The sequence below is a fragment of the Dysidea avara genome, chromosome 3 (genome assembly GCF_963678975.1).
Source record: "Dysidea avara chromosome 3, odDysAvar1.4, whole genome shotgun sequence".
NCBI lineage: Eukaryota > Metazoa > Porifera > Demospongiae > Dictyoceratida > Dysideidae > Dysidea > Dysidea avara.
In genome coordinates, this window is record NC_089274.1 from 4,674,937 (window position 1) to 4,689,638 (window position 14,702).

The following is a 14,702-nucleotide window of genomic DNA, read 5'->3' on the forward strand; positions in this document are numbered from 1 at the left end:
GGCCATCATCTCTTTATGAGACCTCATTTTTTGTTGATACAGTAGGTTGTAGTTTAGCTAGCCACATTTCAATTGCATGGACTAAGGACTTGGCACATTCTGGTACAAACTAAGCGATAATGGTAGATGACTTGAGTGAAGTGTGGACCAAAACATGGGAGATGGCATTGACCTCTTTCTATGAGTCATGAAATACATGTTTGAAGCATATAAAATATTATCCATGTAAAGAGGTGGTCTTTATAAAAGGTGACCACGAAGTGGCCTTACCTATCTTTATAACCTAATTACAACATATTCTTTGTATAGAAGTAGTCTTTGTACAGAGGCGGTATTTAAAAGTGACACTAAGTGAAGTTTTACCCTAGGACCGTAAGAGCCTAGCTGTCTTGATAAAGTCATAGAATACATGCTTGGAATCTTAGCTATTATTACAATGTGAGAGGTGGTCTTTTTAAAGAGGGTGGTTTTTACCAGACCATGAAATGGTCTTATAAGGTCAGTTATCTTTGAGATCTAATTACAATGTGGTCTTTGTATGGAGGTGGCCTTTATAAGAAGGTGGTCTTTAAGAGGTGGCCACTAAACAAGGGTTTCACTCTAGGGCACGTTTATATGACGATTTTACCATTTCTGTTTTCCATTTCTGCTTCTGGTTTCCATTTCTACCGTTTCCAATTGCCTGAAGTGAAGTGAGTCCTCAGGACACAAGTAAGTGTGACAAGGAGTACTACTGTACTAGGGTTAATGGTAGTCACCCACCCCTCCCACTTAGTCCAGAGTTTGGAACTTTTCTGATGAAAAAACAAAAATCACCAGTTGTGTTTGATGGTTAATCAGCATAAGCCATTCCTGAGCCATTCCAACAGTGGTAACTATTGCATAGTCTATATAGATGATTTGCCTTGATCATATAGCCGTAACCTTTCTGTACACATTGTTGGTCAAATATATATGTGGTAGTGACAAACATTTCGGTTAACTTAGTAATGGCTGAATTCCTGGTGGCTACCGGCCAAATCACTGAATCACGTCATATTGACCTAGCCATACACAGAACTACTTAGTAGCCACACATCTACATACCCGCTATGAAATATAGGAACTCAACTGTGTTGTTCAAGATTACATAATACTAATCACAGTGTGAAGTTATTATATTACAAATCTAAACTTAAAAACCAGCCCAAACAAACAACGGGATTCTAACTAACTGTCTACAGCACTTTACGCTAGAGCTCTACTTTACACTCCATAGAGCTATTCTGTAACTATAATTTGCTTATGGTGTGATCCATTCCACAATTGGATTCTTCATGATTTGTCCCATTTCCAGTGTTACACACTGTTGGGTTGAGGTGATGTTTAACAATGGAAAGCCAAACCTGTAGCCTTGACTGCTATCGAGTTATGCTTGATTAAAGGCATCAGTCAGTCAATCAGTCATCAGAAAATTCCACTGAATAAAAATCTTGTAGCAACCTATTGGAAGCATTTTGGGTTGCACTGAAGACACTTTTGGGCTTGGTTATACCTAACCAATACTGACAAGGCATCGTGAAGCAATTGTGAAGCTGGTTTAAAAACCAAACAATCGTCATCCCTAATATACAGTACTACTGTAATATTGCAAGGTTCCAAGCTACGGGATATGCATCATGTCAAGCAAAGGACCTTGTGATTTCATTACATCACGGGACATAAAACGACTGAAAATAATATTGCCATTTGTGCTACTGCTTAGAATGGCAAAAATTTCAAGATGTAGCTAATCACTTATTAATTTTACTAGACACTAATTTTATAATATTTCTGTACATTAATTAGTTAACACTTATATGGTATGGATAATTAACAACTAAAATATTATTTTGATCGAGATTTTGATCAACATTACAACGGTACGTGCCGAAGAAACGGAAACACTACTTACCTCCAAGTCTCAATAACAACAATAGCACATCATATCGTTTGTCCCTGGCCTCCACATGAAGAACAGTAAAACACTTCGAGTTATCCGCTAGCGGCTTGTTGACGAACCAATACAGCACTTCTCTGTCAAAATTCGTCGAGAAGAAGTCAGCAACGTGGTCAGTTCCACGCTGGCTTAGCACAAAATCAATCCATTGTTCTTCAGACATCAAATTAGCAGGTGCTGTATCACTCATCCGCGTACGTAAACTGTCCGCTCCAGTATGGCAACATTGCTGCCGCAGAGCTTGTGCTACGTGACTCAGAACTGACTGAGTCATCTCAATTTTTACTCTTGCTCAACAAACAGAGGAAATTTCACAATAATGTCACCTCATAATTGGAGGTTGATACTAATAAGGCAGCAGGTCGCCTACGCTCTGCAGAGCATAGATTAACCATAGATAACGGGGTACATGAGAAATGTTCAAGCATGCATGACGATGGATTATATAGGCAGTTTTGAAGTGCACGTGATTCGTCACAATTCAATACGATATGCGGACGCATGACAAAGCAAGATCATGCGAGAGATCATGAAGATTGAATTGGAAGACAGTTTTGTCACTTCATGTCAAATAGCTAGGGATGGTGATTATGATTATAGACTGTGCCGACTGATTTTGATTGATTTTTATTTTAGCTCAAATATTCAGCATAGCCGGCGTTCTTCCATACTAGAGTGTAGCTACATAGAACAAATACAGAAACGTATAAATACACAAGTACAACACAAGCACACAGATAAAAGAACTATTTGTACACAACACAAATATACCACACAAAAATTACACATCATTAGCTACTGCACAACACTGTAAAATTATACACTCAGTCAGAAGAAGGCAAAAGTGGCAACTTCATCAGGCAGATCATTCCACCAGAGTGCGCCAGCTGGCATAGCTGATAACTGACCACTAGGTAATTACAAGTAAATCAAAAACATTCACATATTATACATGCATAGCTAGCTACATAAAATTGTCTATCGTTTGATGACAAGGTCAGTACAATCTCTGTGAATTGCTCTTCAAGAATATAGTCAGGTAAGGTGTTCCATTCTCTTAAAGTATTAGGAAAGAAAAACTTTTGTCCACCCCATTCTTGTTTTGTAAACATTATTAATTTGCATAAGGCTAGGCAAACTTGATTAATCGTTTCCTGCTTGTCCCTACTTGCATCCTTTTTACCCCACCGCCTCGAATTTCATTATTGTTGCTATCAATCATGTGCTCATGTATTTTGATGCTAAGAGGGCTGGATATCATTTTACAACATAGAAAATGTCACTTGCACCTCAGAAACGGTGGTAAAATAGTTCGTAAAAGGCTTTAGCTAACCTTTATAGTAGCAGACACGCAACTTGATTTGGAGTATTTTCTTTAATAATGAATGATGAAAAATGACCTCCCGCCCACATGAAAATACGAATTTTTGAGAATCAAGTCTAAAGGATAATATTCAAAGAACAGTAATAACAGTGCTAATTATAGTAATGACCTTTTAGTAGATAACAATTATACCTAAACTCTCTGCAGTAATGCCACTAATATAAATATACTTGTAAGGAAATGTGTCAACCATTTCCTTATAACTTTCAGTTTTCATTTCCCACCTGCAAAGCTAACAACTTTCCTTGTTCTACCAGCACGCATGTCTATATGTGGAGAACAATTAGCTAGTTAACTTGCAATCTGTGTGCATGCAAATATGCATGTGTGTACGCTTGTGTTCTGTCTTCTTTTGCATATGCTACTACTATCTGTATAGTGTAGCTATATATAGTAGTAGTGGAGTAGCTATATATAGCAGACAACGAATTGAGGGAAGTAGTAGTAACAATCAACGTGGTATATATGCCACAGAGTAATCAAGCTTGTCTGGCCTAAAGGATGATATTCAAAGTATAGTAACTACAGTGCTGAATGTAGTATTAGTAGATATTGAACTAAAAGGTTTAGCTAGCTTACACAGTATACAGAAAAGGTTGTAGTTATAGCTATTTGGTTTATAGAACCCAAAATTGACCTTATATAGAGTAGGTGCTGGTATTAAGGGTCAGGGGGTATTGTGGGTCATATAGCTTAAGATAAATTAAATAGGCTGAATCATGCAGATTTGAGATGAAAGGGATTAGATCAGCATAACAAGCTAACCACAAATCCAATTAAGAGGTTACACAGGACTTTAAACTATGTCACTATAAAAATACCGATTCAGATTAGCTACCTGTACCCCTAATCATGCAGTAAGCAGGACAAAGACATGAAGCATACGTATTAAGGTAACTAAGGTGTTTTGACAGTCTTTAGAGTTTCTGCAAATGTTTCCATAAAGTTTACCATAATTCGACATGAAATGATGACCTTATGAACATGATGACTCATAATAAATACCCCCATATGACTCATAATACATACACTTACATGGCTTCAGTGAAAAGATCAAATGCCCAATATATGGTAGGTAAATTTTTTGAAATTTTAGGATAATGTAACGTATGGTTACACCTTTCCCTACAAGTAGTATATAAAATATTGAGGTCACTGTATCAGGTGATAGCAGTGTTTGGAACTTAAGTGACTCATAATTACCACACCCACTCTATATACCAGTAGCTATTTTTTTGGTTTAGTTCTTTAGTATCTTAAAACTAGAGCAGCATTATATGAAACTATATTTATGCATTCTGCTTAGAGCTAGAAAGTGCTTTCATTAAAAGTAGCCATTGTTGTAGCTATAGCTAGTTTATACTGTTTACTGACATACTGTGGACTTCTAGATCTGTGCATGGCTAAAGACAGCTGTGTATAGTATGTATGTGTGTACGCTTGTGTTCTGTCTCTATGCATACTACTATACTATCTGAGTGTAGCTATATATAATAGTAGTGGAGTAGCTATATATAGCAGACAATGGCTTGAGAGTAGTAGTAACAATCAACGTGGTATATGCCACAGTGATCATCTGTGCACACTGGAAGATTGCAAGTTATATAATTAACTAGCTAATTGTGTTCTCCATATATGGACATGCATGCTGGTAGAACAAGGAAAGTTGTTAGCTGGGAAATAAAAAGTGAAAGTTATAAGTTACAAGGAAATGGTTGACACATTTCCTTACAAGTGTTAGTGGCATTTCTGCAGAGAGTTTAGGTGTAATTGTTTTGTAAAACAACGGAACTGTGAAAAAGGATGCGACCTACAAAAACAACTTGAGGGATTTTAATGTTGTGATTTCTAGAATATCACTGTTATCAGTATAAGGTATAGAGACTGAAGGGAGTGAAAAGTGGACTCAGTGGTTATGAAAAGTGTGGAGGTCACAAATTTCTACATATGTGACAGTATCTTGCCTATCATTATAACCACTCCATGACTGCATTGCTCTGTTTTGGTTTATCGTTTACCCATGCATAAAAAGTTTACCTTGTAGGTGTGAAAATAAACCAAATCTGAAATATAGTATAGTTATACTTGGTCGTGCACAAAACAATTGGGATATTGAGATTAAAAGCAGAAAGGCATTTTTTCTTGTAAGTTAAGGACTCCACCAGCCATAAGCAACGAAAGTTCTATGTTTTTCATGGTTTCAAAGCAAACCACAAAAGTTTCATTTTACTGTGTTAACTTGATTTGATTGCTATACTGCAAAAGTTATAGCCTCAACTACAAAACTTCCCCAGTGAAACTTCCGGTATAATTAGGTAAATGTGTCGGATACACCCATATTATTGATGTTCTAAAGTCCAGTCACAAAAAACATTGCAGTACATTCACTCTTCTATAGGCCCACAAATTATTGGTCTTTCACACTTTACAATTTAAACATTTTTGTCTGAAAGGCAAATTTTTGAGCCATCATTGATAATCCAATTAGATTGCATTCTCCTGCAAAGAACTCACTGTTGTGGAATTTAGATCAGTTTCATAATTGTTGCATCTAATAATTTTCAGGCAGATTAATTCATTTTACAGTGACTGTTTTATTAGAGTATTTAACTGCTATATATACAGTAAGCTTCCTATTACCCTAATAGAAGTCATCTCAAACACACTAGCTAGCTGGTGCTGAACTTCAGTGGTGACTCTTATAACAGCAGTTTATAATCCTTATCACACTTCTGAAAATGATCATGACATTATTTTGTACTAGGGCAGAAACTATCACGGTTTTTACTAGAGACTCACTAGAATTAACAATTCGAGTGCTTACAAATACTAGAAGTTTTAGTTACATCTACCTGGGGGGTATATGACATGTTTTATATCGGATCTTGAAGTTTACAACTTAGTAACAGTGATATGCACACCACTGATGCTACAGTTCCTAACAAGTAATGTTCATCAAATTATACCAATCAATTTTTCACCCTTCATAATGTGATAAATATATCAGGTGAGCTGGGTCATGTGATCTAAACAAGTACCGATACACTGTACTGAAATCCTGTTTGTTTCACATAAAACTCCTGCTGCTTTTAGTACTTACAAAACAAACAACTGTCATCACACATCTAATGGACCACCTACTGATTACTTTCACTGCCTTTTGGTGACACACTGATATGTATTCCATGTCATTCAGTACAATCACATTTGTATTTTGCCACCACTATTGACCAGCCAGCAACAAATTTAGCCGTATTATAACTCATGATTGTATACAGTAGCAGATTAAAATTTATGTGATAAAGTGCAGTACATTTGCCAGTGCAGACATACAAAAATACTTTTACAAAGCATACAAAAGGCAGTGCAAGCAATGGTGCAAAAATTTAGTTAACTACTAAGGAAAGGATGTTGCAGGAGAGTTGTGGCTGATGGTCTCTCTCCAGGGAGATTCTATGTATGACATATCAGGTTACATCATACACTACAGGGTATAATACTCACATTGATGCATCCTTTAACAAACTTTCCAATGGCAGTAATGTCTTCATAAGGAGATGCCAGAATATTCTCAAACTGTTGGCAAGAAATAATGTGATTAGAAGAGGAGTGTATACATGTATGGATGGACAGATACACTCACCACCAAATACACATGGATGCAATACATATATAACACACACATATACACGCTACTAGTAAAGTTACCTTAAATCTCATGTTAAGCAGTTCTTGCAGATATTGTTGTTGTGGGTCTTGTCCTTGTAGCACCTTACACATCATCTCCAACTGTAACAACAACGGAATTCTACAAACTTTCTAACTGCACATAATAACATGATTAGCAACTGTACTTTTTACGCTATGCATACTATACATGTAAAAAGTTTTGAAGTACATAATCTTCATAGTTGGCTTCCTATTTACACAAATTTCATCCTTGACCATGACCTCTTATACAATGAAACACGTGTAGACATGACAGTAGTCTTAACTTTTGATTTTAATAGTGCTAGTTATATCCCGTTAGGAGTATAATAACAATGATATCATCTGAGTATACATATATCCCAGTGCACGGGAGTTAGAGCAAGTTCCTGGTCAAGTTCCTATTTATTTATTTTTTAATATCAACTTTACCACTAGTTAGGCACCGGAGGGTGAACACAGAAGGCAGAGCCTGTATGAGGAGTTTACCACTAACCTAAGCAAAATCCTTGAGCAAAGTACCCTGCTAGTGTGCACAAGATTCTGTTTGGATTGTGTGGAGACTTTACTTTGTAGCTGCTATATACAGGGTACAAACTATGGAAATGGACAATTTTACGAAGCAGCAGTGTCCAGGTATTTAGTGGAATAGCATTGTGTGGCACGCTAGAGCTAAAGACTTGGCATGTGCCGAAGTTACATTTGGCTTGTGTTTAAAGTAGTATGTGGTATCCTTGACCATGCAACCAAACATTGAGATGATCCTCAAAAATAAAACCACGAACAATCCTTATGGAAGACAATCCTGAAATTGCAAAAATCCTGAAAATACGCATCCAAAAATTTGTACGCATACACAGTACATAAAGTGATTGTAATTTTTTAGACAAAACTTTACGGTTGATCTGACATGCAGGCCAGCCACACAGCCAACAATACTAAATACTATGGCGTACAGTGGCCCCACCTGGTTATTAGCAACAGAGCGTTGTTACTAGTACCTTATGCGGGTACCTACTCCTAACCTGACACGTCAGACCGAAGATAGAAATGCACGGGCTTCCCTAAAGAGCGATAAAAAAGCACAGCACTGCTTCACTTTACTCATAATTATTTTGATGTGGTAAAAGGAATGTATATAATTATTAAATTGACTTTGATGTTGGTAGCAAATTGACAGGTTTACTGCTCTACTTTATTTCGCTGCAGAAAGCTCAATGAGCAGCAATCCCCAGTGGTGTAGCTGGGGCTGCTGGGCATCTCACCCACAAATTTCATCCCATGCAACTAACTAGTACAAAATTCGTTAGTGGACTCTGCATACATTTGGTCTAATCTGTTTAAAACTGTTTCAAGTGAATAAATGTATCTAGCTAGCTAAAAATACACTACGCTGCTGTTCCTGCAGCTTATTTCACTATTCTAATGCTACTGCATGAATGATATAGAAACTAGAAATGAAGACTTCTTGTACCTCCTCTTTTCATCTATTACTTTTGGTCACTGTACCCCGCCAACAAAAGAATCCATGCTATTACAACTCAGCATTCCGGATGTGAAAAATAGCCTGGATTCCCTCCTTCCCCATGTTCCTTTCTCTTCCCTTCCTAAAATTTGGATCACATGATACTGTGTGCTAAATACAAAGAATTGAAACTACTTCAATCACGTGATGAATTTCTCATTATCAGCTGCTGATTTACAAGGAAAAATATCATACTGCCAAGGTATGCACTACTTGTTTCTTGTTCAAAATGGTGATAGCGAGTGGGCACTGCTGTCCATACCCACTCATGGCTATGCCACTGCAGCAAACTGATGGCTGACTGTTATAATCATCCCATGCAGTATGGCTTGCACAAACAAGGTGGGTACTATATAGAAAATATAGTCATCAGTCATAGAATATATAGGCTCAACTACAAAGCTTTCTAAGGCTTCTGGGACATGTATGGTGTGAATCCAAGTCTTTGTGCATTGGAATATATTCTTGATATTTAAAGCTGTCATAGTTAAATACAAACTTTCTAAGTATCATAACATTTGATGACCAAGGATGGTTACCAACACATTACTGACCTCACTCTTGTGCTGTTTTCTACCGTCACACAGCTTGATCACCATACACCCAACCGAAAAGATGTCCACAGATGTAGTGACTCCGTCCCTTGATAGCATCTAATATGAAGGAAACACAAATAAAAGATGACCAGATTTGGAGACAATGCATGGTTACCTCTGGTGGCCGATAATGCTTTGTACCAAGAACATGATTAGTGGTGGTATGAGGCACATTAGCAGGAGTTGCTGTAGTCATGGCATCAAAGTCACCGATCATCAAATAACACTTTTGTTGATCCAGGCACATGCACTCATATGGGATACCATGTTCACACTTCATCTTGTAAAATACATTTCTCTCTATAAGAAAAAAAAATGCATGCCATTTCATACACTTACAAGACCCATCCTGAACAGGACAATCACAACTGAAAATAACCATGCACTACTTGAGCTTGTGTCTATGGAAATGCAGCACTTTTCATTGTCAGTGTTGATTTCTCAACACACTCATTGTGCTGAGCTCTACTAAAACTACTGGTTTATTACGTGCTAACATCCTACACTATAATGATCAAAGAAGAGGCAAAGTATAAACTATGGGCTACATTCCATGAATACAATAAGGTATATTAAACTAAGACTGCCACAAAATCACCTGTTGACACAAAATAATATGAGATGGAGAAATGTATGGACAGATGCTATAACTACTTTTAATTGCTATTACAAACAGATCAGTACCACAGATGACTGCTAGCTGGCTTACAATGACACTTAGCAGTTATGCAGGTATACATGCCACCTGAGAAAGGGTCTGTAACTACTGTGCATGCATAGAACAACACAGGAACACTCCAAACAGAAAGATGTAGCCATAAGAGAGACAACTATATAGACAATGGCTGTATAAGATTTTCCTTTGTTATGTAGGGACCCAAAAGCTGCACTGCAATGTAATGGGTGGGTTCCTAACTGAAAGTGTTGCTCTAAGTAGTAAATAAATCTGCTAAAATAGCGAAGAATATGGATCTCTTTGCAGACAAATACAGTGTTGTTACAAGACCTTGTGGTATTGACCAAAACCTTTATTCTAAAGTTATAGAACTTTATGTGGGCGAGATCAAAGGCAAAAGTGTACTTTAAATTTCATAAAGTACACTCTCAGCTTCATCGACCACAAAGAGTGCTTTATTCGTTCAATAAAGTACTATTTGCGGTGCAATAAAGCACTCTTTGTGGGCAATAAACCACAGTTGCCCACGTGCCTTAGTGTAGGCTAATAGCCTACAGGGTTCATGCCAGTACGACTAATCACCCAAGCCGGTGAAGGCTGATAGCCTCGCCGTGCTGAGTAATCAATCACCCCAGCCAATACGATTTCTACCACTGGATTGCTTTTACAGACATACCTAAATGCTTCGATGATGGGTGGGAGAAGGTAATGTTGCTGTTACGTTTGTTAATGTAAACGGACAAGTCCTGGAGATATCATGGAAATACTTCACCATGTGACTCACAATAGAATCGATTATGGGTTGCGAGCAAAACCTGCCAAAAGATGCGATGAATGTCTACCATGCCAAACTATGGTGAACTACGCGTGAGTTACTTTGTTAAACTGGTTTGTGTGTGTTCAGGCTGCTAATAGTTTGTGCAATGCGTATTAACTACGAGTCCTAGTGTATGGTGAAGCTACACGAGTAGAAAGTTCCATAAATCATTTAAAGCATAGCCTTGCTCGTGCTATATGAAAAATAAAGTACTCGGCCGCGCGCATCATACTTTATTTTTCATATAGCACTCGCGGCTATGCTTTAACATATACATATTATTGCTAAATATAAGTATTACCTTGAATGGATATTGTACAAATTGCTCACAAATAAATGGGAAAGGTATCAAGTGGCAAAGCAAAAAAACATTAGTACTCAGCTACCCCTATTGTACACACAGTTTATTTTAATGCCTTAATTCTTTGTACTTCACAATTAACCTATAATCAATATTTTGGTTTCGAGCCTCAATAGTGCTGTGGGTTTGTTAATACCTTGGTACAACTAAATATAGCCCTAGTCCACTATAACATCCTTCAAGCTACATGTACACACTAGGGTTACCTTTGATATCACGGTGAACAATTCCACATTTGTGCAGATACTCTACTCCACTCAAAGTCTTTCGGATGATGTGCTTGAAATTACTAAGTGCCGCTAGCCAAGCATAATCTGGTTTGTTCTCTTTAATCTGTGCAAGATGTCCATGGTCCACCAAACTACTCAAATCACCTGTAACACGTCAGTGTAACACAAAGACTCTAGTACAATAAATACAACATGAACAGTTTAAATAATGCACACCATAGGAATTAGGGCTTGAGACAGCTAATTGTCAAATATTAACCCTATTTGTATAAGTGCAACATTTAATTTGTTCAATGGCAATGTATTTACAACACCTACCATCCAGTTCTGGCATAAACTGCCACACAACACTCTTATTATGAAGATGAACAGTATAGTATTCCTTGATGGCTACTGATAATAGTGGAGTGACACAAGGATGGTCAAACTGTGACCACCATTGAAGCTCACGTGGCCTGAATTCAGTCTATAAAAGAGTATCATTAAATTAAACAAATAATCAAAGTTCATTACCTCTTTGACAGCATATCTATTGCCTAAGTATCTGAAAGTAAACACATTGCCATTTCCTCCGCTGCCAATTTTGTTGTCGTCCCTGTCAAGTTTTTCTGATGGTAAAGCAGTTCCTTCTCTAAACACACTCCTCATGGCCTAGTATGAGGACAAATCATGTGCACATAATTTGTTAACACAATGAATAATGTAAAAACTTACAGAATAAATGATCTTTCCTTTACTAAGAGGGTAGTATGGCATTAGAGACCTAGGTGAGAATGATGTAACCTGTACTGGTTTGGGTGGATTAGGGACAGTAGCATTTGTTTGCTCCTTGTTGAAGTGATGCTGTGCCAAAACATTAGGAACACTGACAAGTGCAGGGGTATAGGCGGAGGGTTGGGTTGCCAGATTGCAAGGTCGTTGAGGATGTGCGGGTGGCAATCTGTTTTGGGGCTGTGGTGGTTGTTGTGAGACCTGTACCGGCCTACCACTGGAAACATAGCACCCTGACATTTTCTATGAAGAGATACACAACTCATAAGACAACCGATGCTTACTACATTAGTCTACATATACCTCACTACAGCTAAAATATGCACTCACACAGGCACATACAAAGTTTACTTACATTGGTAAGTCCCGAAACAACTGGAGTTGGAGTTCGTCTACTCCTACAGACCACAAACCACACATTGTAACCACACGTCACCAAAAGACACGTCATTATAAACATATCACCTACAACTACTTATGTCATACACGAACCAGTTCTTATAAATATTACATCACACACTTTCACCCAACCAAAAACAAACAATGTCCAATACAAGTTCCATTAATTGGTAACTTACTGTTGTGGAGAAGCTACCACATCTTGAAACAAACGCCGCTTCAAGTCAGGACTCACAGATGGGTTAGGTGATGGATTGAGTGACGGAATAACAAGAACTTGTTCCTTCTCATCAACACACTGTTGCTGGTGCTGTTGTTGAGTCCTTAATGGAAACTCTACTCCAGCTTCAGCCTCTGTCACTTTCCTACTAGCAGAGTTTGACTTGTTACTCTTCTCTTCCACTGGCTCAACATTCACTCCTTCTGGTACAGAATCATCAATACCTTTTCTTCTCTCCTGGACACTTCTGGGCTGGTTAGATGCATAAATAGCCTGCTTACAGTTGGCATCAGTTGGTGTGGGTGGCACAGCCTGAATGAACACTTCTTCCTCAGCAATTGTGGTGCTCTCTAAACGTGTCTTAGATGTTGCTTGAATGGATGCAGCCACTGGTATAACCGGTTCGTTGGTTTGAGGTGAGATGACAATAGGACCAGATGATTCTTCTTCGCTAGAAATGTTTGCTTTAGTGGTGTTGTATCCATCAGTTTGAGTACAATCTGAAGGATGTGAAAGGGTGTGAGAGCAGGTGGTGTTATGGGGTCCTTCTTCAATGTCTTTCTTGGCTGTGCAATAATTAGAAGACTCTGAAGATACCTTAACATCATCGTGATTTTCCTTTGACACTATCACCATTTCTTCACCTGTACCACCAACATGGTTCCCAAACACACTGTCAGAACGTGGGACTGAGGCATTCACATGGGCAGGGTACACCACGCTATCAGATTGTGGGGCAGGCACACCATAATCTATAGGGGGCTCAGTACTACCCTTTTCTTCATATGGGTCTAGTTCACTCATTGATGCGGTATACAGCACTTCAAGAGAGTGGTCCACTCGGGAAAGGCTACCATGTTTTGGCTGAATCTGGGTATCATGGTTGGTTGAAGCAAAATTGGCATTCATATTCTGTATAGGTTGTCGAACAACCGGCGTAGCATGTTTCTCGATACGCCGCATCTCAGACTGGTAGTAATCATCATGTGAGTCATTACAGGGAACAGCAATGTTGTTGTGACTAGCTTGCATAGCAAAGTAGAGAGAGGAATCATCTCTACGACAGATGTAAAAAATAGACCCAGCATGGTAGTGCTCTATAACAACACAAAACTGACATGACTAATTGAACAACATCCCAGTGCTAACACACTAACATGGCACAGATAATATACACTAATTACCAACATATTCAATTGCCTATTTGCACATAGCATAACTTATAAACTGTAATGCGACTTGAAGCAGAATTAGGACTACAATGGGTCTTACCATCACTAGAAGGAACTGGCTTCGTTGTCCTGACCATTAGTCGATTACAAACTTTCCTGGCATGTTTTGTGGGCAAAATGACAGCATCACAGTTTTCCTCACTTCCTTCAAAGAAATTTGAAGCAAACAAATCTGTCTGAATAGCTGCAAGAGATCTGCTAGCACCGGTCGCTCTTAATGCGTACAGATCTTGTTGGTAGGCCGACACTTCATTGGGTAGCCTCTTGCGTTCTCCCAAAACGAAAAAGTAGTTATTGAAGTTGACTACTTCAAAGGTGGCTTCAACTTCGCAATGCTTGCTTTTAGTCCTACGCTCAACGTTCGCCCTCAGGATATCAGTCCATTGTTCCGCTAACAGATCGTTGTTACTGCCATGGTCAGAGCAGCCGTCAATGTGGATTCTGAGGGAGACTGGTTGACCTCTACCCTCGCTGATATGTAGCTTACTGTTTATCAACATCGCCATCTTCTTACCTAAACAAATGAATCAATTAATCCTAAACAACACAGAAGTAATTGTACTCTGACAAAGTCAATGAATTAGGTTTTATGAGTTTTTACGCTAGCTTAACATTAGAAAATAGCGCTACAGTTACAACAATTAACAATACCTGTAATGAATTGTTGGCTCCTCTGACAACAATGAAGTTACGAAACGAAAATTCAGAAGTTCACATCGTCCATTTTACAAACCATAAATAACTTTATCCGTAATCTAATCGGAATTTCGCGCATTTGCGCGAAACTCCCTTACGTCATAGTTGT

General features: G+C 38.2%; 2 protein-coding genes across 2 annotated transcripts in view; both read right to left on the bottom strand.

Annotated features, from left to right (window-relative positions):
- LOC136249005 (leucine-rich repeat serine/threonine-protein kinase 1-like) overlaps nucleotides 1-2,376 on the bottom strand; it is a 38,883-nt gene extending 36,507 nt beyond the window's left edge. The window contains exon 1 of the mRNA XM_066040884.1: nucleotides 1,934-2,376. Within this exon, the coding sequence (XP_065896956.1) occupies nucleotides 1,934-2,252 (319 nt within the window). The 5' untranslated portion in view covers nucleotides 2,253-2,376. The remainder of the gene's footprint in view (nucleotides 1-1,933) is intronic.
- Nucleotides 2,377-6,632: 4,256 nt separating this feature from the next.
- LOC136249007 (uncharacterized) lies at nucleotides 6,633-14,702 on the bottom strand. Its single transcript, XM_066040889.1, has 13 exons — nucleotides 14,549-14,702; nucleotides 13,938-14,411; nucleotides 12,625-13,762; nucleotides 12,402-12,444; nucleotides 11,990-12,289; nucleotides 11,789-11,926; nucleotides 11,594-11,741; nucleotides 11,252-11,419; nucleotides 9,307-9,491; nucleotides 9,150-9,248; nucleotides 7,071-7,151; nucleotides 6,867-6,938; nucleotides 6,633-6,815 (listed from the first exon to the last, which is right to left on the bottom strand). The coding sequence occupies exons 2-13, from the start codon at nucleotides 14,401-14,403 to the stop codon at nucleotides 6,753-6,755; spliced, it is 2,901 nt and encodes a 966-aa protein (XP_065896961.1). The 5' UTR covers nucleotides 14,404-14,411; nucleotides 14,549-14,702; the 3' UTR covers nucleotides 6,633-6,752.